Source organism: Homarus americanus, unplaced genomic scaffold (assembly GCF_018991925.1).
Source record: "Homarus americanus isolate GMGI-L3 unplaced genomic scaffold, GMGI_Hamer_2.0 scaffold21353, whole genome shotgun sequence".
NCBI lineage: Eukaryota > Metazoa > Arthropoda > Malacostraca > Decapoda > Nephropidae > Homarus > Homarus americanus.
Window position 1 is genome coordinate 759,969 of NW_024754247.1, and position 25,375 is coordinate 785,343.

The 25,375-nt window shown below is 41.3% G+C and overlaps 1 protein-coding gene across 1 annotated transcript; it reads right to left on the reverse strand.

Moving 5' to 3' along the window:
* LOC121855721 lies at nucleotides 1–24,923 on the reverse strand. The gene is made up of 4 exons (XM_042350811.1): nucleotides 24,660–24,923; nucleotides 16,873–17,122; nucleotides 10,305–10,427; nucleotides 1–2,933 (listed from the first exon to the last, which is right to left on the reverse strand). Exons 1-4 carry the CDS (start codon nucleotides 24,660–24,662, stop codon nucleotides 2,332–2,334), a joined length of 978 nt encoding a protein of 325 aa, XP_042206745.1. The 5' UTR covers nucleotides 24,663–24,923; the 3' UTR covers nucleotides 1–2,331.
* Between the last annotated feature and the right edge of the window lie 452 nt (nucleotides 24,924–25,375).

Here is a 25,375-nt window from a genome sequence, read left to right on the forward strand (position 1 = left end):
GTGGTTTCCTTTTAGTTTATTATATGGACTTCATGCTTGAAAAAATTTACAAAAACACTTTGGTGACCAAAATCGTAGCTCAGAATGCTGTTGACACCTAAAAATCTTTTCAATCTATCTATTTTTACCATTTTACTATAACAAATGTGTAGACAGTACTTGAATTTATAAGTGAAGTACATGCTGCTTAACCTAAATATACACCATCATTTAGTATTTAATTCAACCATTTTACCATAACATACCTGTATACAGTAGCTACTTTCTTTGTATAAACATTTCAGTCTGAATCACTGTTTATCACCACACATATCTCGTATTCCTAATAAGGTTGTTGTCAATTGTGAAACTGAAACAAGAATCCTCTTTCAAGTAGCATTGAGGAGTAATCCAACTATTGTTTTTGTTGGCAGTGAATTTCTGTTTTATTTTCATTTTGTTTACTGCTAAAAGATTCTCTCAGCAACAGCACTTGAATGTGGAAGGAATAATACACAAGACGTCAAAAATTACAACAGAGGAAACATTGGTGTTCCGTCTCCTTTTTTCATTTTCTTAATTGTTTGCCAAAATCTTTGAGTCAATATTCTCTTCCATATCAAGTACAGTGTTCCTAAGTAAGTCTCCAGCCCATATTTATCTCATTTAATTTGTTAGCTTCTATGATTCCAGGAAGTGAACCAACTAATGGTGCAATAGAAGCCTCACTTGTCTGCATCACAGTTATGACATCAATGACTCTCAAGTGTTTAAACAATGCATCTTTAAAGGGAAATCTGTTACAAATTTTATTCACACTCAATCAAAAAAGATCAAACAGCATTTTTGAAAAGCTTCAAGACCTTCCTTTGACAAACCATGAGTGTTGTGTGCAATAGCTTCAGTAACTTTAGCTCCTAAGTAAATCTCATTGAGGGGAATAAAATGTGTTAGATCTTTGTACCGAACATTTTCAATATTAGTGTAAGGATATATATACAGTGATATCCCGTTAGCCGAAACAATTGGTGCAGAGCACTTCTGGGAAGGAGAGATTTCCGGGTAACGAGGTGACTCTCTCAAAGCCAGAAAAAATCTCTCGTCCCTGGAATCTTCCGGGTAACGGAAATTTTTTCTCGGAATTTCCAGAAAATGAGCCTGATTTTCATCTCAAACCCGGAAAAACTCCCCACATCCCCGGAATTTTCTGGGCTACTACAAACGATGTTCCTGAGTTCAAATATTTCTTATAAAGAAACTAACACTGCTAGAGCAAAAGGTAACATACACAATTGCAAAGTACAGTACCGTAATGTCTATTGACCTCATTCCAATTGAGTTTTCCTTCGGGTCAATGTTAAATATTAAGTGTTTGTTCCACCACTGTCAATATCTTTAGAGCAGTTGAAGAATAGGAGGATACAAAGCACTTTTCTTAAAGCTGACGTCAATATCGGGAATAGTGATTTACGTATGCATGTTGGTGGTAGGGCTGCGGTTTCCGTGGTAATATGTCGAAGTAAAATCTGAGATGCGGCTACACTAAGAAATACCGGAACAAATTAATTATGATTACCGATTAGTTAAAAATAACTGGAGTTGTCTGTGCACCGGTCATGGCATCTGATGTCGACACTCGCCTCATTACATGTTATAATCCAAGACCATCTAAACCATAAATGCATTGGCCACAACATTATCCCGACCCAATTGCCTGTGCATATTGTATTTTAAAATATACAGTAGCAATTTTCATCTTGTCAGTATCTTTTTAACATAAACGGCCACAATTTACATCCCAGTGGTCCTGTTACAATGGAAGGTGGCTTAACAAACTGTTCTTATACTTAAATGAAGAACTGGCAAGTAAAATTTCGCATGATTAATGAGCCTTACATAACTTCAGTCAAATGTACAGTTCTAGCAACAATGAGTAATCTACTGTCTAATGAGCTGGGTGACTCATTGGGGGGCATAGGCGGCACACCCTAAGGTCTGTGCTTGTGTAGTAGTCTTTACACTCTTCATCTACTTGTGTTTTATTCAACGTTCTGTTCCTAACAAAATGTTAAAAAAAAAATTAAATATTCGTCACATGTTCCTCTCGGTTTTGGAAAGTTCCTTGGTCATCACTCTTCTTTTACAGCTATAAAACATTTTATATAAAAAATGTGATCATATCCATATGGCATATTCACTAATAATAGTTGAAATGCACAACTAAATATGAGAAAAAATAAAAGCAAAATACAGTAGTTTTGAGGACAAGGTGGCAATTGATTTAAAGAACTTTGCCGGGGAAGCACTTCATTTTTAAAAACACTGTAGTATCGAATTTCTATTTTATTTTCATCAATTCAGTGGTAAAGAAGCAATATCTAGTTCGTACTGTCCCAAATCCTTCTTGATCTCCTCCATAAAATGATCCAGATCTCCAGTTTCACCAGATGCAGCTTTGATTGTTAACTGACACAGTTCCTTCAGCTTCTGAAGACGGTCTAGATACTCTGGGATGGTGAGAGTACAAGCACTGGTCTCGCCGTGGACACGAACATTCCTCATTTCCTTCAGTTCCCACAAAATGTGTTCCAGACTATCATTGTCAAAACCATCTTCATACCAGACCATACTCTCTGGAGGAGCCAAGTTACATCCAACCTGTAGCAGCTTGTACCATAATGACACATCATTGCAAGTTAGTTCAGTAGGTTTGACATTAAGTTTCTTTCTCAAAGTACTGCCAAAGATTGATTTTAGTTTCTCACGGCTATACTGCAAATTCTGGGTAAAATACTCTTCCAATGTAAGGTTACAAGGTCCTCCGTACTTGTAGAAGAAGATCCTGCGAAGCACTTCAGGCAAGACAATCTCAAGGGCATTGGTGTACCGATAGTTTGCAAAGGTTGCAGGAATGATGCGGTGACGAGCAAATACGGACTTCACCAGCTGTGTCTCTGCCCACATAAAATAATAATAATAATAATACACACACACTATACATGCACACATGCTACTAATTGGGGTACCCGGCATTGCCCAGATTTGTCTATCAGAGGGCAGTTTAAAGCCTATGTCTGTGACTACATTATCAGCTACACTACACTATATACATTTTACTATCATCTACACTACATCACCAACTACACCAGTTGTTCCCAACCTTTTGTAGGCTCTGGGCCACATTTATTATTGTAAATATAGTGGAGGGCGCCAAAACTTTGGATCTACTCCTGTACATTCAAGAAAAAAAAATATCTCCTATATATTGTACAGTTATTTGCAGTTTTACATGTCTAACTGTTACCAGTTACATCTTTTTTACATTTACTGTTGGACCCCAGTGAGAAGGCTGGCTCTCTCTCTGGGCCCGGTCTGGGGTAAATACACACGTCCTGTACATGACAGTCGTATCAAGTTATTACATATTTTCATTAATTTCACTCTTACAAAGAATCCCAAATAATGAAAAAAAATTTAATAAACCCTTGGGGGCTGCATAATATAGTTCTGCGGACGCCAGCGAACTGCAGATTGGGAACCACTGATCTACACTATCTACATGGCAAATTAGTTCCCAGGGATTACCTGACAGTGTAACCATGTCTATTGTTTGCTGGGAACAGCTCCGTGCCTCTCTGAAGGTTGAGCTTGAGAAAGTTAGGGGCTAAAATGTGAGGTTAAAGGAAGTGATTGTGAAGATGAAGGAGGAATATGTGATACAGTGAGTCTCTGAATGATGACAACACAGACGAGTGGAAGGTAGTGAAAAGAGGGGCGACAAGGCTGGTGGTTGAGAAGATCAATATAGCAGGCAAGTACACTAACTCCTTTAGTCCTTTGGAGGATGAAAAAGATGGTAAAGTTAGGGACAATGCTTACAAAGATAAAAAAAAAAAACTTAATTGTTGGTGATCAAGGTTTCTGTAATACAGAAAGAAATAGGCGGATGAGTGTGTTTGCCAGGACCTAGGATGGGTGATATAGTTGACAGGATGGACAATATCATGTCTGGTAATAGGAAAAAAAAACATTATCTACCTCAGTGCAGGAAGCAATGATATTGGCTGGTGGAGGAGTGAGGAGCTCCTTGATAAGTTCAAGGCGGCTATTGAGCCCATTATGGTGAAGGGAGGGATCCCTATCATATGTAGTGTTCTGCCTAGAAGGAGAGTTGGCAGTGAATGGTTGTCAAGGGCAGTTGGTGTCAATGGCTGCCGTGACAGATATTGCAAGTCGGTAGCAGTCCCATTCATTGACAACTGGGACAACTTCTATGGTAGAAGGGATGGGGTGGCAATGCTGGCTTGCACTCTTGAGAGGGCAGTTCAAAAGTTGTCAAAGTCTTTATACTGCTGAAGGAACATGAGAGCATGGGGGTGGAGGTGACTGCAGTGGGCACGGGGATACATAATAAAATGCACACATAAATAATGATAGGAATGATGATAAAGCTATATTAGTTTGAGAGTTATGTGACAGAGAGAGGACTCAGATCATCACCAACTTAAATGTCTGCTACACAACAGTATAGGTATGAGAAATAAAATGGATGAAATCCAATCTTTGGTATGTACTGAAAAAATCGATATACATTAAGTCCTCGCTTAATGTCGGGGTTACGTTCCTGAAAATGCAACGTTATACGAAACGATGTTAAGCGGATAAATTTTTCCCGTAAGAAGTAGACAAAATACGGGAATTACGTTCCTGAGCCTCCCTTTGCCCAATGAAATACATTACATATACAGAAAATCATTCCCCCGCATTACAGAAGGGTTGTGTCCCCGGAAAAATGACCATATCGCGAAATTCCGTAACGCGAACCTATTTTCCCATTGACTTCCATTATAAAACTGGAGATGCGTTCCTAAGGAATTTTTTTCGGCCCCAAAAAAGTAATTCAAGCTCTTTTTATGAATGAAAATAAACATTTACTGTATAAACACATACAATAGAGTACATTAAATAATTTATGATATACCTGTACCTTCTTAAAACATCAAGTTTAATATCCAATGTAATGCCTTTGCGGCTTCTTTTTGCACTACTGCGGTCACTTCCACTTGATGGTCTCTTTCCAGTCATCTTGAATAAGGGTAATGCACTGTACTGTACTTACTGTATGTTTGTAAAAGTTAAATCCAACTGCTGGGGCAAGAAACATGCGCGCACACTGGATGTAAACAATGGAGTGACTCTTGGCGGTAGCAAACACCAAGAAATCCACACCGAACAAATTAAAAATTTTAACAAAAATTTTTAATTTTATATTGTGATTTTTTTTTAAATTGTTAAAATTTACCCCAATTTCCGTAAGGGCGGATTTATGGGCCGTATCGCGAAATAATTGGTCATAATCTACAAATTCCGTAAGAGCGAAATTCCGCAACCCGGGGTTCCGTAATGTGGGGGATGCCTGTACTAAGTTTGTATAGGTACTCACCGATGGGCGGAGGTGGTAGAGCGAGTGTCTGGTGGGTAGTGAAGGGGAGGAGGCAGAAGCGGAGGAGGAGAGTGGGAATGGAGGAGGGTGGTGAGTCACTGAAACTCTGTGGCTGCCTCCTCCTCCTGCGCTGACTGGGGTTCCTTAGCCGCTGCTTGCTCCTTCTCTATTGATGTTTGCTCCTCTTTCGTTGTTGTTTGCTCCTCCTCGGCTGCCGGCTGTTGTGAAGATGCTGCTGCTGCTTCTGCCGTCCCGCAACGAAAAAATGAATCCAGTGTTGACTGCTTGGTGCTACTCTTCTTCTCCTTATACATCTCAGTGTAACAACCAAGACTGTCATCAATGCTGAGTTGAATCTTTGAGCTACGTGCTCTGTTTGAGTCGTCATCTGCAAGGATTTGCATTCCTTGCTGGATCATGTTGAATGCTTCTGCCATCCTCTTGGTAGTTAGCATTTGTTGAGGTTCGTCTTCGTCTTCAACGGGACTGTGTTCTGTTTGTTGTTGCAAATCCTCATTGGTGAGCTCTTCTGTATGGGATGCCAGGACGTCCTCAATATCCTCTGATTCCAGCTCATCAAAGCCTGCCTCTTTAGCCAAGCTGAGGATATCCCCATTCACTGCTGGGACTAAGTCCGTGAATCCCGTAAAACTGTTGATGCACTCCGGGCCACAGTTTACCCCACACACCATTCAGGCAACTTTCTGAAACCTCTTCTCATGCCTTGCCAATGCTGTCAATTGCATAAAGAATGTTGAAGCTGCACCAATATTCTCAGATTGTAGGTTTATTATCTCTGTCTGTAGTCTTGAGCAGCTGGGCCATAGTACGGCATAAATAATACGCCTTGAATGTGGCAAGGACGCCTTGGTCCATAGGCTGCATCAGTGCTGTCGTGATAGGAGGCAGGAATACAACTTTTACACTGTCATGCAAGTCGTCGAGATTGGGAGGAGGAGTTGGAGCATTGTCAAGGATCAGAAGAATTTTGAAGTCAAGGTTCTCCTTGGCACAGTATTCCTTCATTGCAGGGACGGCGTACACGTTTAACCACTGGCTAAATATGGCTCCGGTTATCCATGCCTTCTTGTTTGCCTTGAAGATCACTGGAAGGAGATCCTCAGAGTAACCATTCAGGGCCCGTAGCTTAGCAGCGCGAGAAATCAGCATAGGCCTCAGTTTGAAGTCGCTGGCAGTGTTCGCGCCAAGTAGCAGTGTCAAGCGGTCTTTTGCCGCTTTAAAACCTGGTGCTCTTTTCTCCCCCTTGGAGATGTAGGTCCTCTCAGGCATCCTCTTCCAAAAGAGACCAGTCTCTTCCACATTGAAGACTTGCTTTGATGAGTAGCCTCCTTCCTGGATAATCCGTTTGAATTCTGGTGGGAATGTCTCGGAAGCAGCCATATCTGAACTGGCAGCTTCACCAGTCATCTTAATATTATGGAAGTTATAATGACGCTTAAATCATTGAAACCATCCTCGGCTGGCCGTAAAGGTCTCTTCCTTCGATCCTTCACCCTCTTCTGCCTTTAAGTCATCAAACAAGGATCTGGCCTTATGCTGGATAACCATAAGGCTCACAGGGGCATTGTGTTGATTCTGGTCCTCCATCCACATTGCCAGCCTCTTTTCCATCTTTTCTATCACAGTGCTTCTAGTACAAGTTGTCTTGGTTGCACTCAGAGAAGAACCACTTCCAGCACTAACCTTAATCATGTCAGCGTTGGTCCGGATAGTACGCACCGTTGTGGGAGTTAGACCAAGCACAGCGGCTATGTCCACAGCACGTTCCCCTTTTTCAAAACGGGTTAATACATCCATTTATATAGCCAGGGCAATGTTCTTACGTTGCCTCTTCACTACACTAGCATCAATAGCACTTGATGGGCGCTTGGAAGCCATTTCGAATGGTTAGAGTACAGTTTTAGAGCAAAAGCACTTAAGCACACACAGCGAAGTAGTACCAAAACAACGTTAAGCGAGAATTTACTGTCATAGCATTCACCAGTGAGTTACCTGTTGAATACTAATTAAAGGTTATAAATATTTTCATACTGATAGGCAGATTAGGAAAGGAGGTGTGGTAGCAGTCTATGTCAGGGATAATATAAAATGTGGAATCAAAAAGGAAATAAAACTGAATTAAATACAAAAACATTTTGGATAGAATAAACCGATGGTGGGGAAAAAATTTTCATAAGAGAAATATATACTGTAGACCTCCTAATCTCGATAGGGTTGATGGGCAACTTATTTGAGATGAAGTACGTAGGGCATCCAGGCATAGCTAAGTCAGTGCTACTACAGTACTGTATACGGTCTGCTGAGTTGTAGTTGTGTCTACCAGGATATTTATGCCAAGGTTAGGTTAAGATAGATTACATTAAGTTAGGTTAGGTTAATATATATTAGATTGTTAGGTTAGGTGAGATTGGGTTAATAGACGCTACAGTGTAAATATCCTGGTAGTCCAATTCCAACTCGGTAGACCGCATACTATAGTAGTACCCAGATTAAAGAATGTGAATATGCACTCCCTCGAGAGAGGTAGGGTGAGGAACGATATGATTGAAGTGTATAAATGGAAGTCAGGGTTAAACAAAGGTACTTGAACTATCCAACCAGGAGCGAACTCGTAACTATACAGTAGTTTTAAATCAGACAAGATAGGTAAACACTGGTTTGGAAATAGAGTAGTGGATGAATAGAACAAGTTACCAAACTTCACCATTAACTCGAAGACGCTGGATAGTTTCAAACATAGGTTGGATAGCTATATGAACGATAGGGGTTAGGTGTAAATGGGACTGCCCAGTATGGGCCAATAGGCCCGCTGCAGTTTTCTTCTAGTCGGGAATCGAACCCTAGACCTCTGCATGAGAACAGGGATCCCTACCACCTCGCCACAAGGACAACAAAAAGCAATCCTAGGCTTTGTTTGTTTTATTTCACGCAGAACCTGTTAATTCGTCTTTATTAAGCAACGTAAACCTTCATCGTGGATTACCAGTGTCAACTATGTGAGCGTAGTAGCATTTTACCGACTCCAGTTAGGAAACACGAGGCTACATATGTATCACCAATGGAGGTTCACACTGCTTAAAATTAAATGAACAGACTTTGTGTGAAATTAAAAAAGCCTAGGGTTGCTTTTGTTGTCTTTGTCGCGCAGTGGTAGCAATCCGTGTTCACACGCAGTCCAGGGTTCGATTTCCAACTAGTGAGGTATTGTTTGTATATGGAAGTCTGCTTGTATAATTATGGAGTGTTGAGTGGGAGGGAGAGTGGAGGGGTGTGTCGGGGTAGGTGTCTTTCTGTGGGGAGGAGACTGGGTACTAGTAGAGAGGTGAGGGCAGAAAATGTGTATTAGTTGAGAGAGATTACAATGCAGGATAACATTTTGACAATACTGATGGGGTTTCCACAAGTAATCGTCTAACGCTAGCCGGATGAAATTACTAGTTACAATAGAATAAGAAGACATCGTAGTGAAGGAATTAATTAGCAATTAAAAAAAATCAAGAAGTGGGCAACACATATTTATTGTACAGGTAATACACTCTTGATGTGAATAAAAATAATTCAGTTGGCAGCTGTCCGGTATAGAATCAATAGACCACATAATTCAGTTGTATCAAACAGTGAGGTTAAAGGGTAAAAAATTATTATTATTATTATGAAATGTGCAATTTATGATGCAAAGTGATATTACTGTTGCATAAAGGTGTTAAACAATAAAGTTTCTATGATGCTGGTGGAACCCTTGATTCTCTACTCCCCCACCACCCAACTTCTACTCTGGGTTTCTGTTAATGGAATCATTGCAGACAATTTACTGAGAAGAATAATGTTGTGTCCTCTCAATCATGATAAGACTACAAATACAAGTGATACTCAGTAGTATTTCAACCAACTAGACAGGGGCGGGTCTAAGGGGAGTTGCCCCCCCCCCCCCTTTCATCATAATTCTAATACTTTTCTTTAATGCTGTTTTGTACTCAGGCGTCTTCGTACAGTAAAAATTAATTACTATTGACTTCAGAATATCTCCTAATATCAAGTGCACCTGGCTTCAAAATGCCCACAACTGAACTACTGTAGGTATGTGGTTTGCTGATCCTATATGGGACTGCTACCAACTGAACTATTTTTGTTCACATCAAGTTTGTGTTACAATAAATATGTGGTGTCCACCTCCTGATTGTTTTAATGGCCAAGTAATCCCTATAGTACGATGTCTTTTTATTTAATTTATTCTGACAACCACCAGACGATTTTATTCAGTTGGGGAAGTTCCATCTGGTAGTCAACTGGTTAAACAAAACTTCGCTACTTCTAATCCATTTGCTACTGAAGGATCCCTCAACAAAGGAACACCTTACTTCAAACATGAATTTATCCCCCTATTGTAATTTTATTTTTTTCATCTGGCTAGCTCTAGACGATTACACTCAGCTGAGGAAACCCCGTCGGTATTGTCAAAGCGTCAGTCTGCTTTCCATTCTTCCTGAGATACTTGTACACTTTCACTCCTCACCCCAGTACCCCGTCTACCCCCCACAGAATGACACCTACCCTGACACGCCCTCCAGCTCACTGGGCAAATGCTTCAAATTCAGAGCTCAGTGTTTGTGGTTCAGACCTGAGGGTGAGAGAGGATTGGTAATGCTAGGTGGTAAATGCAGGAGTGGAGCCAACTGAACATGATAGTGTAGTCACAGATATAAGCTATGAGCTGCCTCTCAACAACAAACTCTGGCAACAAACCATTAAGTAATTCACTTTCATCATTCGTCATAGTTTTTCTTATCTCAGAATTCAGTAAAACTTCTGTAGTAATTTCATTTGTTGTTTTGCTTCTCTTATAACTGTGAGTAGAACTAACCTGAGAATCGTTGATCTGGTGAGCGGCGTTTCTCAATGGCAGAGCAGGTCCTGCGTCGCAAGACAACTGGGGGAGACTGGTCCAGAGGCTGTTCACTCACTCCTTTCACTCCCTCACACTCTTCTGTATGTGTGAATTTTAATTTCTATGTAATAAATCTCATTCTCTTTTAAATTACGTATAAAGGAAAAAATTAACACTGGTCCATAAAATTATATATTGTATACGTAAAGTATTTTACCCTTCACACACACACACCACCTACGACTACTACTACAGTAATACCCCAATTTATGCAGTCAATTGAACCCGCGGAGGCCCCTGTAAAAAGGGAAACGCGTAAATGGAACAACAGAACATATGGGATTAATTGAAATAGAGACTGGGCCGACCCCCAAACTCCACTTTTTCCCGACACAATATGTATGTTGTAGTAAAAATAACATCTTAACTTTATGATGGTATGCACGCACACATAATATAGAAGAGAAATCTCAATAAGAGAATAATATACTGTACCAGGTAAAAGAAAAATCAAGGTTTAACACTTACGTCAGGTTAGGTTAGGTTAGAAAAAATCAAAGTTTAACACTTACGTAAGGTTGGGTTATGTTTTAAAAAATCAAGGTTTAACACTTACCAAAGGTTAGGTTATGTTAGGAAAAATCAAGGTTAGGTTTAACACTTACTTTAGTAGAAGAGATGGGTCGGCGTACAGGAATGGCGGCTGGTTCCGAGGCAGAGAGCAGACTTCTGGCCCTCAGGTGAGTCACCATCACTGGCTTGGGCTGGCTGTGGTGGGTTGCGGGCGAAGAAGTCGGAAATGCTTTATTGACGGCGAGTGTTGATGTTGTCGTGATACACTTTGATGTACGGCTCCATAGCCTGCAACAGCTGGGTAGTGAAGACTTCATACCGGTTATCGTTAGGGTCGTCGGAAAGGAGGAGCTTCAGTTTCTCTGCACACTCAATGGCACCCCTAACATTACCATGCGTTAACTTGTGTTCTTCTCGGGATGATGCACCATCTGCCTCCTCACTGACGTGATCGTCTTCTAACATCTCGTCGGCAGTCACCTCAGGACAAGGTAGGTATATACCAGGTAGCCTCACGCAGGCCCATAGGAATTCACTAATTGGCAACTCTACTCTTGAGATCGCTAAGCCACGCCCCTTTTGCCACTTCATGCGTTTGTTATATTGAGGTATTATTATCTGCTACTGTTTGATGTAACTAAGTGGGCGGAGCTTAATAAGTGATGTCATCGCTAGCCAATCAGCGAAGTTGGATGGAATCCAGCAGTAGCAAGTGTCACAAGTAAGATACAGTATTTATATTTATTTTATATATTAAATCAGTGGCTCCAATTAAAAAAAAAAAAAAAATCTCCATTCTATACATTTATTGTACAACTTTTAATACCACCATAAGCCTTCAAAAATACGTAAATAAAAATTTCATTTTTATTTTCATTAGCGTAGATCCAATGGGAGTGAGGCTACCTGGTATCTACCTACCTTGCCTCAGGATCCCTGATCACCTCCAGGATGTCTTCGTTGGTGATCTCGGAGAAGCCTGCAGCTGTAACACTCTGCGCAGCTTCTCTGACAAGGTCCACTGCTACTGCAACAGACTGAACCTCACCAGTCACAGGTTGACTCTGCCTCCCACCTGGGATACCTTGCAACACTTGTCTCCATGCGTGACGAACCATTGCTACAGACAGCTGAGCCCATGCCTCCACCAAGAAGTCCACAGCTTTCTTGACGTTAAATTTCCTCCAAAAGTGTTTGATGAGAACTTCTTGCACTACCAACTGTTGTTCCTCGTCCTCGTCGCTCTTGCTATCGGTGTCACCCAGGTTACGCAACTCATCCTTGGTGTTGGTACAGTCGTTCAGGAGCTTAAACTTCTTTGCAGAGTATGCAGCTTTCACATTGCAGATTAATTCTTGGTCCATGGGCTGGATTAGTGACATAGTGTTGGGAAGAGGGAAGACCACTTTTACGTTGGGGTGATGATCCAACAGTAGGGGCGAGTGTCCTGGTGCGTTGTCAAGGAACAACAAAATCTTGAAAGGAACATTCTGTTGCTCACACAATTTCTTCACATCGGGAACGAAACAGTCATCAAACCAGGAGAGGGACAGAGCAGAGAACATCCACGCCATACGTGCGGTCAGTCAATGGACATTTAGCTTGGTCATGTCCATGTTCTTGTAGGCGTGTGGCTTGCGGGCTGTGTGGATCACCGATAACCTGAGTTTACAGGAACCGGAGGCATTGGTGGTAAACAAGACGGTGATGCGCTCTTTCTGCAACTTCTGGCCCCGACACTTGCTGGCAGACTGGACAACGAAGGTCTAGGAAAGTAGCTTTTTCCAAAACAGACCGGATTAGTCCATGTTGAACACCTGGTCGTTGGTGTACTGTCCTTCCTCCATAATCTCATGTAAGAATGGAGGAAAATCCCTAGCCGCAACACGGTCAGCACTCGCTTCTTCGCCACCAATGTTAATGTTGGTGATCTTGTTCCTCTTCTTAAACCTGTGCAGCCACCCAGAGGAAGCATTGAAGGGTTTGGGCTCTGCAATTCCCATCTTACGTGACACTGCTGCGTACATTTCACGTGCGTACTCCTGAACTGACCGCGTGTCGACCGCCATGTTCCGTCTTGCCTGACGAATCAAGTAACACACAAGTAAATTTCTGTCTTGAGAAGCACCTTGTTCTGGCAATACTTGATCATTAAAGCACCTGTGTTCTTTTATCTTGGCTGTATCCTTCTTGATCGTCCGGATTGTAGATTCGTTAACACCATGCTGGTGCGCGAGATCAACCTGTCTTGTTCCTTTTTCTAACTTGTATTATACTGTACTTCACCTCGTAACTTAGGGCACGTCGTATATTCTTTGGCTTAGGGCGGCTGGGTCCAGGTAATGCAAGGTTTTTCTGTGGTGGTGGTGGTGGTCCGGCAGCAGCCATTCTTATAGAACAATAGATACCTGTATACACGGTGTGGCCGGGAGGGATGTAACTGACGCGGCTAGGGTCCTGACATTCCATGCAGTGACCATGAAAGGTTGTATACTCTAATTTGTTTTTGTTTGGATCTGTGATTTTGACTGTGTTTTTGACCACATAAGGATGACCTTACTGGGTGCAGTTGCCCAGTCAGGGTTTTTTTTTTTTTTTTTTAGGCAGGCTATGTTAAGGGTACCTTTTCTAGCCCCCTCCCCATGTGGGGTGAGCAAAGTTGCTCCTTGAGAGGGCTGCTCAGTCGCACGCACAGGATCGGATTGCACTGCTGCCTAGATCCCAGTGCATAAACGACCATCATATCTGTGCCGCCCATGTGCAGAGTTGTGACTAGAGACTCCCGGCAGTCATCTCTGCCTGTCCCCATCGCCATAGGACTTTTGGGGGTATAGGGGTTTTGATGATGATGAAAGGTATGATGAGCTGGATGATGGCTGTACATGAATTGATTTATGTGGTGAGGCAAGAGTGCAGGCTCTTGGCTCTCCCCTTTCCTGATTCAGTGGTGCAAGTGCTGCAATGACTGGGGAAAGGGAGAGTTGCAATGGACTGCCAATAACCCAGTTTGTTGGGTTTCACCTTCGTAGCCTGTCCATCAGGCACTGCCTTCGTCCGCCAGTGTAGTCGTTGGGTTGCAGTGGTGGTCACCTCTTCCGCCTACACCGCTGTTGAGGTCTTGTTGGAGTTCTGTAAGCATGTCTACCTGATGCTGGGCTCCACCACAGATTTTTTGTTTGGGGTTTATTCCCATAGCCTTATACAGTGGGGTATGCTATAACGAACGTAATTGGTTCCAGAGCCTCGTTCGTTATAGCATTCGTTCGTTATAGGATTAATCCGTTCCAGGCCCCCAAATACAACCGCTTAACACTGAAAAAATTCTGTGGAAAATGTAAAAAATACGGTACTTTATCTTACCTTAGTGTTATTCAGCATGCAGGTACCCCTAAACACTGGCACATCACTATCACTTCCACTGGGAGTCTTGGCTTTAAGGTCCTCAAACAATTGTTTAGCCTTCTCACAAATTATAGCTTCACTAATGTTACCACCTGCCATTTCTTTCTCCTTTATCCACACTAAGAGTAAATTTTCCATCTCTTCAATCACATTACACCTTGCTTTGCTAAGTCTAAAGATTCCCTTAGCCACTTGCACAGTTTTTAACTCCTCTTTATTCTTCAAAATCGTACATATAGTCGATTTAGCCATCCCATATTCATCACTAAGTTTCGCAATGCTTCTTCCATTCTCACGTTTCTTTATAATTTCTTTCTTAGTTTCAAGGGTTATTAGCTTTCTCACTCGCTTTGGACGACTCATTGTTACAATTGTATACTTGTATAACAAAATAGTTATACAAATAACGCGAATTTCCACATCAAAAGACGAAATTTCAACAATAACAGTGGTGCACTGGCTACACAATGAGACAAAGATGGCGCCTGACGCTCTTGTTGTGGGTCGCGGTACAACAATATTCATGCGCCAGGCGAAATAGTCCCGTATTCATCCGCGTTCGTTGTAGGAGTTGCGTTCGTTATAGCATTCTCAATTTTATAGGTAAAACCGTTCGTTATAGGAATATTCGTAGTAGGATCCGTTCGTTATAGCATACCCCACTGTACCTACCAAGGGTAATCCGTAAGGCAGCGGGGCGGTGGTTGGTAGGCGCCAGGATGTGTCCACATGCCAGTGGGCCTATGCGCCGTCCCTCTGGGGCCCAATGCTACTCCGAGATCCCTTGCTGGTCTAGCCTGGGCCCATGAGGCACCCAGTTATCGTGTGTTGCCAGGAGGAGGCGCAGCAGGAGTTTTGATGGTGAGGAGGCTGTGTACTGGCAGGGGAAGACTTATGCAAGTTGCTTCCCTGTTCGCCATGAGGGCTAGCCAGCGGTGGTAGCTGAAAACGAGAGGGAGCAAGCAGTGCTTGCACCTTACACTAACATAATGCTGGCACACTATATGCATTTCACCACTCTGTGTGTGAAAACACACACACACGCGCACGCACGCACACTTCATTAGCCCATAAAGCGCGCGGACTTCTACATATAATCAACAACCTCACCCCGCCCGGACTCGAACCCACGATCTTATATGTGTGACTGGGGAACGCTACCTCTAGACCTCCAGGACACTAAAAGCATTCCAAAACTTTGTTATATTTTACACAAAGCCTGTTCATCGAGCTTATGGTGCCTTGAACCTCCAATTGAGGAATACCCATGCCTCTTAGGTGATCAGAGTAACGTTTTACCAAATCCAGCTTCGAAACACGAGGTACTCGTATATGTGAAGAGTAAAATACTTTACGGGTACATATACAGTATATAATTTTATGGACCAGTGTTAATTTTTTCCTTTAAATGTAATATTAAAAAGAATGAGATTTAATACATAGACATTAAAATTCACTTACTCCTTTCAGTTTTCTTTATTATCCAAATAATATTGCTTCAATCTTTTCAAGATGTAAGGAATTGTTATCTGTAAGACATAGTTTGCATGATGCAAGTTCATATGATAAGTTGTTAGCTATGCCTATATCCTTTGGACGTTTACCCGATACGATCAGGATACAAAAATTTACAATTAACACTAATGTCGTTAACAGAACAAAGGAAATAATATTGATCTAGCAAAACTCACTTGTCGAACTCCGCAGGTTATCTACAAGGGTGTTGGCTCGGTATTATTTACAACAAGATAGTTTCCTGTTGTTGATTTTAGACACATTAGTGTGAAAGGCCTTTTGTAAAGCTAACGTTACCATCCTTGATACACGATTAGTAAGACGGATCAAGCAGATGAAAGCTGACTGGTAACTGTACAGAGTATCATTATCATGAAGGTCTCTTTCTAATATAATACAATTTTCTCTCTAAAACATTATATCCAATACACAGAGTACAGCACTAACCGTTCTGTAATACCTACACAGCACCTGTTGCTGATTTTTAATATGTGTTACTCTTGCAAACTTTGCTCATCTGGCTCAGTATAAGCACTAATTGAATGGTTAATAATACGTGTTATTAACTCAAGAGATTGTGTACTATGGTGCTATTTCAGTTTTGTGTGCGGTACTTAAATTATTTTCATCATCAAGGCTATTTTTTATAGTGAAAGTGGAGGTGGTACAAGGCAAAAAAAAAATGCTTAATCTTGTTGATAAACTAAAGCCAGTAAACTTCAATCCTTGGATGGTATAACAAGTTGGTTACCTCATATTTGTTTATTAATGTTTTGTGAGCTATGTCAGTATATTCGTTTTTCACGCATAGTAGAATAATGTCTCAACAGGGCACAGTGAATGTTTTATCTCTTGTCCTGGGAGCAGAAATAGGAAAATTTGTGAGAAGGACCACTCTACTACTTAATTAGTCCAGTACAAAGGCGTTTACAGTATCAGTAAAATCTAATATGTATCTTCAGGAATTTCAATAATTATTACCTTTTTCTAAAGCTAGCTGAGAAAAGATGAAAACTAGCAGAGTATGATAATACTTAACCATATTTCCACCTGCCTGATTGTATTGGAAGCTCATGGTAGGCGGGAGTCACTATCTTTTGCTCTGATCCCCAAGGAGCCTCACGTGGGAAGGATCGTGCCTTGGTAAACTGAATAATTGCAGAATCTGATAGAAGTCTCTTCCGTTGGGTGTTTTCTTTTTGATCCTCATTGTCATGGATAACTGATGAATTCTTGAAGCTGGAGAATAGACGGGGCTTGCTGTATGTTTCCGTGCTGTGAAACGAATGCCTTCGATATCGATTCTGAAATATTTTTATGATTAGATTAGGAAAAAAAAAAAAACACAGGATCTCCCGAAGATTAGGCACCTTCGTGCTACAGCAGCACATCAAACTGCTCTGATCGATGTGTAGTAAATGTTTTATAGAGATGAGTTTTATCCAACATTTTAATTGTTGATGGAATAGTGTAATTGCTAACCTTGTTATGCACTTAAAGACCATAGGTGTTGAAGTGCAGTAATAACATTATAAGAACAGCAGAGAGAGAGAAAGTGAAAAGTACTGAAATTTATTACTCGTGCTAAATTAGAAGCAGTTTGACAGACAGTTACTTAAGTTGAAGTAAAATTACCACTTGTGAAGTACACTATACTAAAGTAAGAGTAAAAAATAAAACGTATCCATAATATGTTCACTCGAAGTTTACAACTGAGGCCTAACTTTTGAAGTTGGGGGCCACATCAGACTCATGAGGGCTCTCTGAGGGCCACCTGTTATCTTCATACCTAGTAATAATCCTTGCAGATTTAATAGACAAGGCATGTATTCACAAAAGAGCCCTAAAAGTGGTTGTAGGTAGCATTTTTGGGTAAAAGTTGGTAACATAGCCAGTGATGGTAGTTTGCCCTCCTTAACTTAAAAATAGGTTTACCAAGCAGAATATTGTGTGTAAATGCTTCAAAATGAAAATATCTCTGCTTCTAGGACACCTAGAAAGTTGATTTTTGTGACCATAGCAATGTGTTCGTGGGTGGAGAATACAATTATGACATCTTCATTCATGTACTGTATGTGACAATTTTGAACTTGAATTACCAAATGGTCACTATTATTACTGTACTATACCAACACATCCATGTACTACTGTACTAACATCCCTGTACTACTGTACTGTACCAACACATCCCTGTACTACTGTACTGTACCAACACATCCCTGTACTACTACTGTACCAACACATCCCTGTACTACTGTACTAACACATCCCTGTACTACTGTACTGTACCAACACATCCCTGTACTACTGTACTGTACCAACACATCCCTGTACTACTACTGTACCAACACATCCCTGTACTACTGTACTAACACATCCCTGTACTACTGTACTGTACCAACACATCCCTGTACTACTGTACTGTACCAACACATCCCTGTACTACTACTGTACCAACACATCCCTGTACTACTGTACTAACACATCCCTGTACTACTGTACTGTACCAACACATCCCTGTACTACTGTACTGTACCAACACATCCCTGTACTACTACTGTACCAACACATCCCTGTACTACTGTACTAACACATCCCTGTACTACTGTACTGTACCAACACATCCCTGTACTACTACTGTACCAACACATCCCTGTACTACTGTACTAACACATCCCTGTACTACTGTATTAACACATCCCTGTATTACTGTACTGTACCAACACATCCCTGTACTAATATACTGTACCAACACATCTGTGTACTACTGTACTGTACCAACACATCCCTGTACTACTGTACCAACACATCCCAGTACTGCTGTACTGTACCAACACATCCCTGTACTACTGTACCAACACATCCCAGTACTGCTGTACTGTACCAACACATCCCTGTACTACTGTACTGTACCAGCACATCCCTGTACTACTGTACTGTACCAGCACATCCCTGTACTATTGTATTGTACCAACAAATCCCTGCACTACTGTACTGTACCAACACATCCCTGTACTACTGTACTATACCAACACATCCCTGTACTACTGTACTATACCAACACATCCCTGTACTACTGTACTCTAACAACACATCCCTGTATTACTGTACTGTACCAACACATCCCTGTACTACTCTACTGTACCAACACATCCCTGTACTAGTGTACTGTACCAACACATCCCTGTACTAATGTACTGTACCAACACATCCCTGAACTACTCTACTGTACCAACACATCCCTGAACTACTCTACTGTACCAACACATCCCTGAACTACTCTACTGTACCAGTCCCTGACTACCTACTGTACCAACACATCCCTGTACTACTGCTGTACCAACACATCCCTGTACTACTGTACTGTACCAACACATCCCTGTACTACTCTACTGTACCAACACATCCCTGTACTACTGTGTACTGTACTAACACATCCCTGTACTACTGTACTAACACATCCCTGTATTACTGTACTGTACCAACACATCCCTGTACTAATGTATTGTACCAACACATCCGTGTACTACTGCACTGTACCAACACATCCCTGTACTACTGTACTGTACCAACACATCAACTGTTACTGCCAACATATCCCTGTGACTACTGTACTGTACCAACACATTCCTGCTACTACTGTACTCTGTACATCCCTGTACTGTACCAACACATCTCTGTATCACTGTACTGTACACCAACACATCCCTGTACTACTGTACTCTACCAACACATCCCTGTACTGCTGTACTGCACACATCCCCTTGCCTACTGTACTCTACAACATCCCTATACTACTGTACTGTACCAACACCCCTGTACTATAGCCTTACCAACACATCCCTGTACCACTGTACTGTACCAACACATCCCTGTACTAGTGTACTGTACCAAACACATCCCTGTACTACTGTACTGTACCAACACATCCCTGTCCTACTGTACTGTACCAACACATCCCTGAACTACTACTGTACCAACACATCCCTGCTACTCTATACTGTACCAACACATCCCTGTACTACTGCACTGTACCAACACATCCCTGTACTGTGTACTGTACTAACACATCCCTGTACTACTGTACTAACACATCCCCTGTATTACTGTACTGTACCAACACATCCCTGTACTACTGTACTCTACAACACATCCCTGTACTACTGTACTCTACCAACACATCCCTGTACTACTGTACTCTACCAACACATCCCTGTACTACTGTACTGTAACAAACACATCCCTGTACTACTGTACTGTACCAACACGTCCTGTACTACTGTACTGTCCAACACATCCCTGTACTACTGTACTGTACCAACACATCCCTGTACTACTGTACTGTACCAGCACATCCCTGTACTACTGTACTGTACCAACACATCCCTGTACACTGCTGTACTGCCAACACATCCCTGTACTACTGTACTGTGCCAACACATCCCTGTACTACTGTACTGTCCAACATGTCCCTTACTACTGTACTGTACCAACATCCCTGTACTACTTCCCTGTACACTTACTTGTCCCTGTACTACTGTACTCTACCACCCACACACCCTGTACTACTGTACTGTACCAACACATCCCTGTACCACTGTACTGTACCAACACATCCCTGTACCACTGTACTGTACCAACACATCCCTAGGGAGTTGCTGTGTGGTGAGCTAGAGAGGAGGTCTTGTCTGTTTGAGAGCTCTCCGTAGAATGCCTTTGATGATGATGATGATAATGAGGGAAAGTGGCAAATGACTTTGCACTGGGAAAGGAGAGGAGAGAGAGAAGTAAAGCATAGAAACAGGAAGAAAAGTAGGTGGGGGAGATAGCAGGTGGGCTGTCCACCTAGCGGAGACGAGTTGATATGTTGGGATGGTGGCTGCATGCAGCACACGCCCGCCCGCTCAAGGGAGGCAGGTGGAGGGGTCGGGGGGTGGGGGGAGGAGCTAAGCTAGCTAGGTATTCATTATTGTAATGGGTGTTAATTTATGTTTGTTAGATGGTGGTGTTATTTGTTCACATATATGTGTAAAGTGGGTCTTGTTCTTCACAATGCCTTTCACGGCGAGGCTGAGCTTATATACACGTCCACCGGAAGTAAGACCGGAAGTAAGCACTAGATCACCAATAAACCTATCCCCCACCACAGACGCCCTAAACAATATGGTAGCGCAGCCACCCACAAGCCAGACAAAGGGGAAGGATACCTAGCCCTTCTCACTCTCCAACCCCCAAAACAAAATAAAACAAATGGTGTTGAGAGACTTATACCGTCAATGGAGGAGGACGGAGAGTCACCCCGACGAGACATCTACCCCATTACCCTCCACCTCTGCTATAAGAGGCACATCTCCTTCACACCCACACCCACACCCATCAAGTAGGGCAGATCACGTTCACGTCTGTTTCTGCCACACGCAAAGAACACGCAAAAAACAAACACATTTACGAAAACACAAACACACACAAAACAACCCCCATAAAGCAAAACAAAGACACAAACACAATTGCGCCTGCAAGGCCTCACTCGGGTTATCTGCCCTGAGAAGGTTGACTAGATTTCTTGACCACAATGGGATTCTGACGCTCTATAAGGCCCAGATAAGGCCTTATTTAGAGTACTCATCCCTGTCATGGATTTCCAGCGCTCCTTCCCTCATCGTCCCTCAACGGAAAACTGTACAAGATACAGAGGCAAGCCTTGCGACTGATGTGGTGGACTTGACGGTGTTCCACAAGGCCTAGATCCAAGTGGTGTCTCACCTGGTGGGACTCAGGCTGCTCCTATGAGCTGCGCAGAGGAAGACGAGGACGGTGCTGTCGAGCGTCCAGCTGGTGGAGGCGCCGAGGTTACAAACCAGTCAGCATCACAGGACCTTCAAGGCCAGAGTTTCACGACTGTGGAACTTCTTCACAGCGACCACACCGGATGTCGGGAAGAGGACTACCCAACAGGTCAAGATGGCGAGCAACTCTCCCAACTCCGGTGATTCTTCTACGAACCTGACTTACTCGTCTGTCCACAGCACGTCAGTTGAGGTCTACAATTTTTAATGTATATTATTATGTATTTTTTTCTAAAATACTATCTACTGTGTCTACATCATTATATTTATAGTGGCTTTAATTAATCTAATGTCCTTAACTATGTAGTGTATGATAATTTATTGTAACAATCCTGGGGAAGGCTTTACAGAGAGGATAGTTTTTACCCAAATTTTTCTTTAAACCAGTTATCATGTGATTAGGCTAGAACCTTGTCAGTGATCCCCATGTAATCAATTGTTTAAATAAAAAAGCAAAAACAAGACAAACCCACGACAACATGGCTTCACGAAGGGGAGAGGAACAGACACTGCACTGGCTATTATCACCGAAAGCTTAACCAGTAAAAAACAGCATAACTGAACTAATCAAACGTAGTCCTTCTTGACGTTAGGAAAGCATTTGACAAAGTCGGGCACACATGTCTGAAGTAGAAATTCCTACAGGTAATTTTCCCTCCCTATTAGAAAAACAAAACACGGTGCGACTTTCTAGATGACCGCACAACGCAAATTCAAATAGGAAACATCATAGGACAACTAATAGAGGTAGAAAGTGGTGTGTCACAAGGCAGTGTTCTCTCGCCCACTTATAGTATTACACCTCTGATACACCCGAACCAGCTCCCTATTCAGAGTTTATAGCATTTGTAGATGACATCACCCAAATTATAGCATCTCCAGGGAAATTAACAGCAACAATGGCACAGCAAATGCAACTGAAATAATAAATCAACGTGAACATAAATGGAAAATTCAAACCAATACTAATAAATTCAAAGTTATACCCATAGGTAGTAGGCAGCTATCAAACGGGGAGGTACTACCGCCTGGGAAGATATTGGAAGCATAATGTGTTGTCTAATGGTAGACCCTGCTGCCATATGGCAACACGAAAATTGTGACCAAGTCCCAGGTTGCTGGTCTGACTTTCTGCCTCATTTACCCACAATTGCAGGGTCTCAATTGTTTCTTTTACTATTGACAACACAACATACATACAGTATATTGTTTCTCACTTTTGATCTTTTTTAATTTTTATGTTTATGGTTCTTTATTATTATTTTACTATTGCAGTTATTATTATTATTATTTTTATTATTATTATTTTTATTAAAAAATTATTTACTATGAATTATTATTATTATTATTATTATTTATTATTATTATTATTATTATTATTATTATTATTATTATTATAATTATAATTATTATTATTATTATTATTATTATTATTATTATTATTATTATTATTATTATTATTATTATTATTATTATTATTATTATTATTATTATTATTATTATTCCTGGCCCCGATGTGGGTCAGTGAGCGGGTGGGCTGATCCCCGTAAAAAAAAAAAGACACCCCATCACAGTAAATGGTGAATTAATTCCTTGCACCACGCAAAGAACAGTACTAGGACTAAAAGTAACTACAGCTAGATACTAAACATATATGAAGGAAAAAATGGAAATACAGTCCAATAAGAATGTTAACTAAATTTAAAAATTCAAGAACCTGACCTCGAACAACAAGAAAAGGCTGTGTACTGCAAATCCGTCCTAGTGTATCCACCTATACCCCTGCCTGCAGTAATTAACAAATGAGTCATGTGAAGAAACTTTAAGTAATACAAAGTAGAGCATTAAGGAACATAATATGTTCCTTAATGCTCTACTTATGTTGTATATTATACAACACAAGATTCCCTGACATGATCTCCAACGCCAGACTACATCGGAGAGCAAAAATGGAACCAATCAACACACTTTCACACGCAAGCCAAAGACATAGGGCCAATCGAAGAAAGGATAGAAGAAGCAGGCGAATTACTTTTGCAATCAAAAGATGGGAGGATCTATTCAGAACACAAGTACCTGAACTAGACTCCCCAACATTGAGCAGGAGACAAGAACACAAGAATAATTAATCTACACGATGTAACAATTGATTAACAAAACCAAACACACAAGAACAGCTATATGAATTTCAAACTACCAAGACAAACTTGGCTAAACCACAAACATAAGCTGTCAGGAGCACTTGGGTTAGAACATAAGAAAATAAGGAGTCTGCAATAGGCCGGTTGGCCTGTGTGCATGGCAGCTCCTGTCAAGTTACAACCACTTTCTATCATCCATGAATCTATCTAGCCTCATTTTAAAACTTTCCAACATTCCAACACTTCCTACAAAGTTGCTAAGCTTGTTCCACTCGTCTACCACCCTATTTGTGAACCAGTTCTTTCCTATCTCCCTCCTAAACCTAAACTTATCCAACTTAAATCCGTTGCTTACAGTCCTATCCTGCTCGAATATTATAAGAACTTTGTTTCTTTATCTATATCTCCTTTATTGATTCCTTTCACCCACTTAAATACTTCTATCATATCTCCCCTCACTCTTTGTTGAGCCTCTAGTTCTGTCAAACCTTCCCTTGTTTTCCCCCTTTCTATCTTTACTTGCACTCTCCACCAACCCCCCCCCCAAGTCCCTCCAAACTCCACCACCAATCTACGCACCAGCGGATCAAGATTTCTACAAACGTTTCTCCACCATCTACAAGCAGCTCACGGCTCACCCACCAAGCTACTCCAGACTCAACTACAGCTTCCAGCACTCCGCTGATTGTTCTATAGAATAAACTTTATTTTTATAAGATACAGTTTTTGTTTCCCCATCCCCTAGTACTTTGTAAAGAGTTGAAAGACAGATACTAAAGAGAATAGGCCAAACACACTACAGGGTAAGCTGGGTATTTCACCATGTTATGACAACATACAAACATTTTACGTACCATGGCAGCGGTGTTGAGAAGGACTAGTTAGTTTGTTGTGCTGTAAAGCTGAGATATCCTCCCGATAAACACTAATATTTTTCCATTAATCTTGAATTATCAAGAGCGTGTTCAACCCATTAGGATTCTAATAAAAATAATCGCTTAAGTAGCTAAAAATCACAGTACACAATAATGGAAAATAACAAGGATGGGGCAAACTCCTGCTGCGTTCGCGTAACGCCACATCCCCTACGAGATCTGAAGGTCGACTGGTGAGCGTGGCTATTACTGTGCTTCTCACTCTTCTATCTGCACTACGGCTACACTCTCAAGGTTTTATTTGTTGTTGCATTAATAACTTTAGAAAAAAAAATATTAATGAAAATCCCCAGTGTTAAATACTGATATAACTAAACACAAACACGTATGACAAAATTAACTTTAATTTAGGAATACGTAGTTTCTTTCAGCATATTGGAGAACAAATAATAGCAATAAGCTCTCGTGGGGTGCTAACAAAAGACGGAGTTACTGTTACTTTCGTCCTCTTCGCCACTGATCGGCTCTGAGGCTGTTGATTTCTCTTAAGATTTTATAATCAAGAATGCCAACAACAAGGTCCATATTGCTGCTCGCGTCTGTTTGTGATATCCGATCACAGTTTTGAAGATAAAATTGAAATTTGGTAAGGAGATACGTAGTATAAACCCCTGCAGAGATATGTACCGTTTACT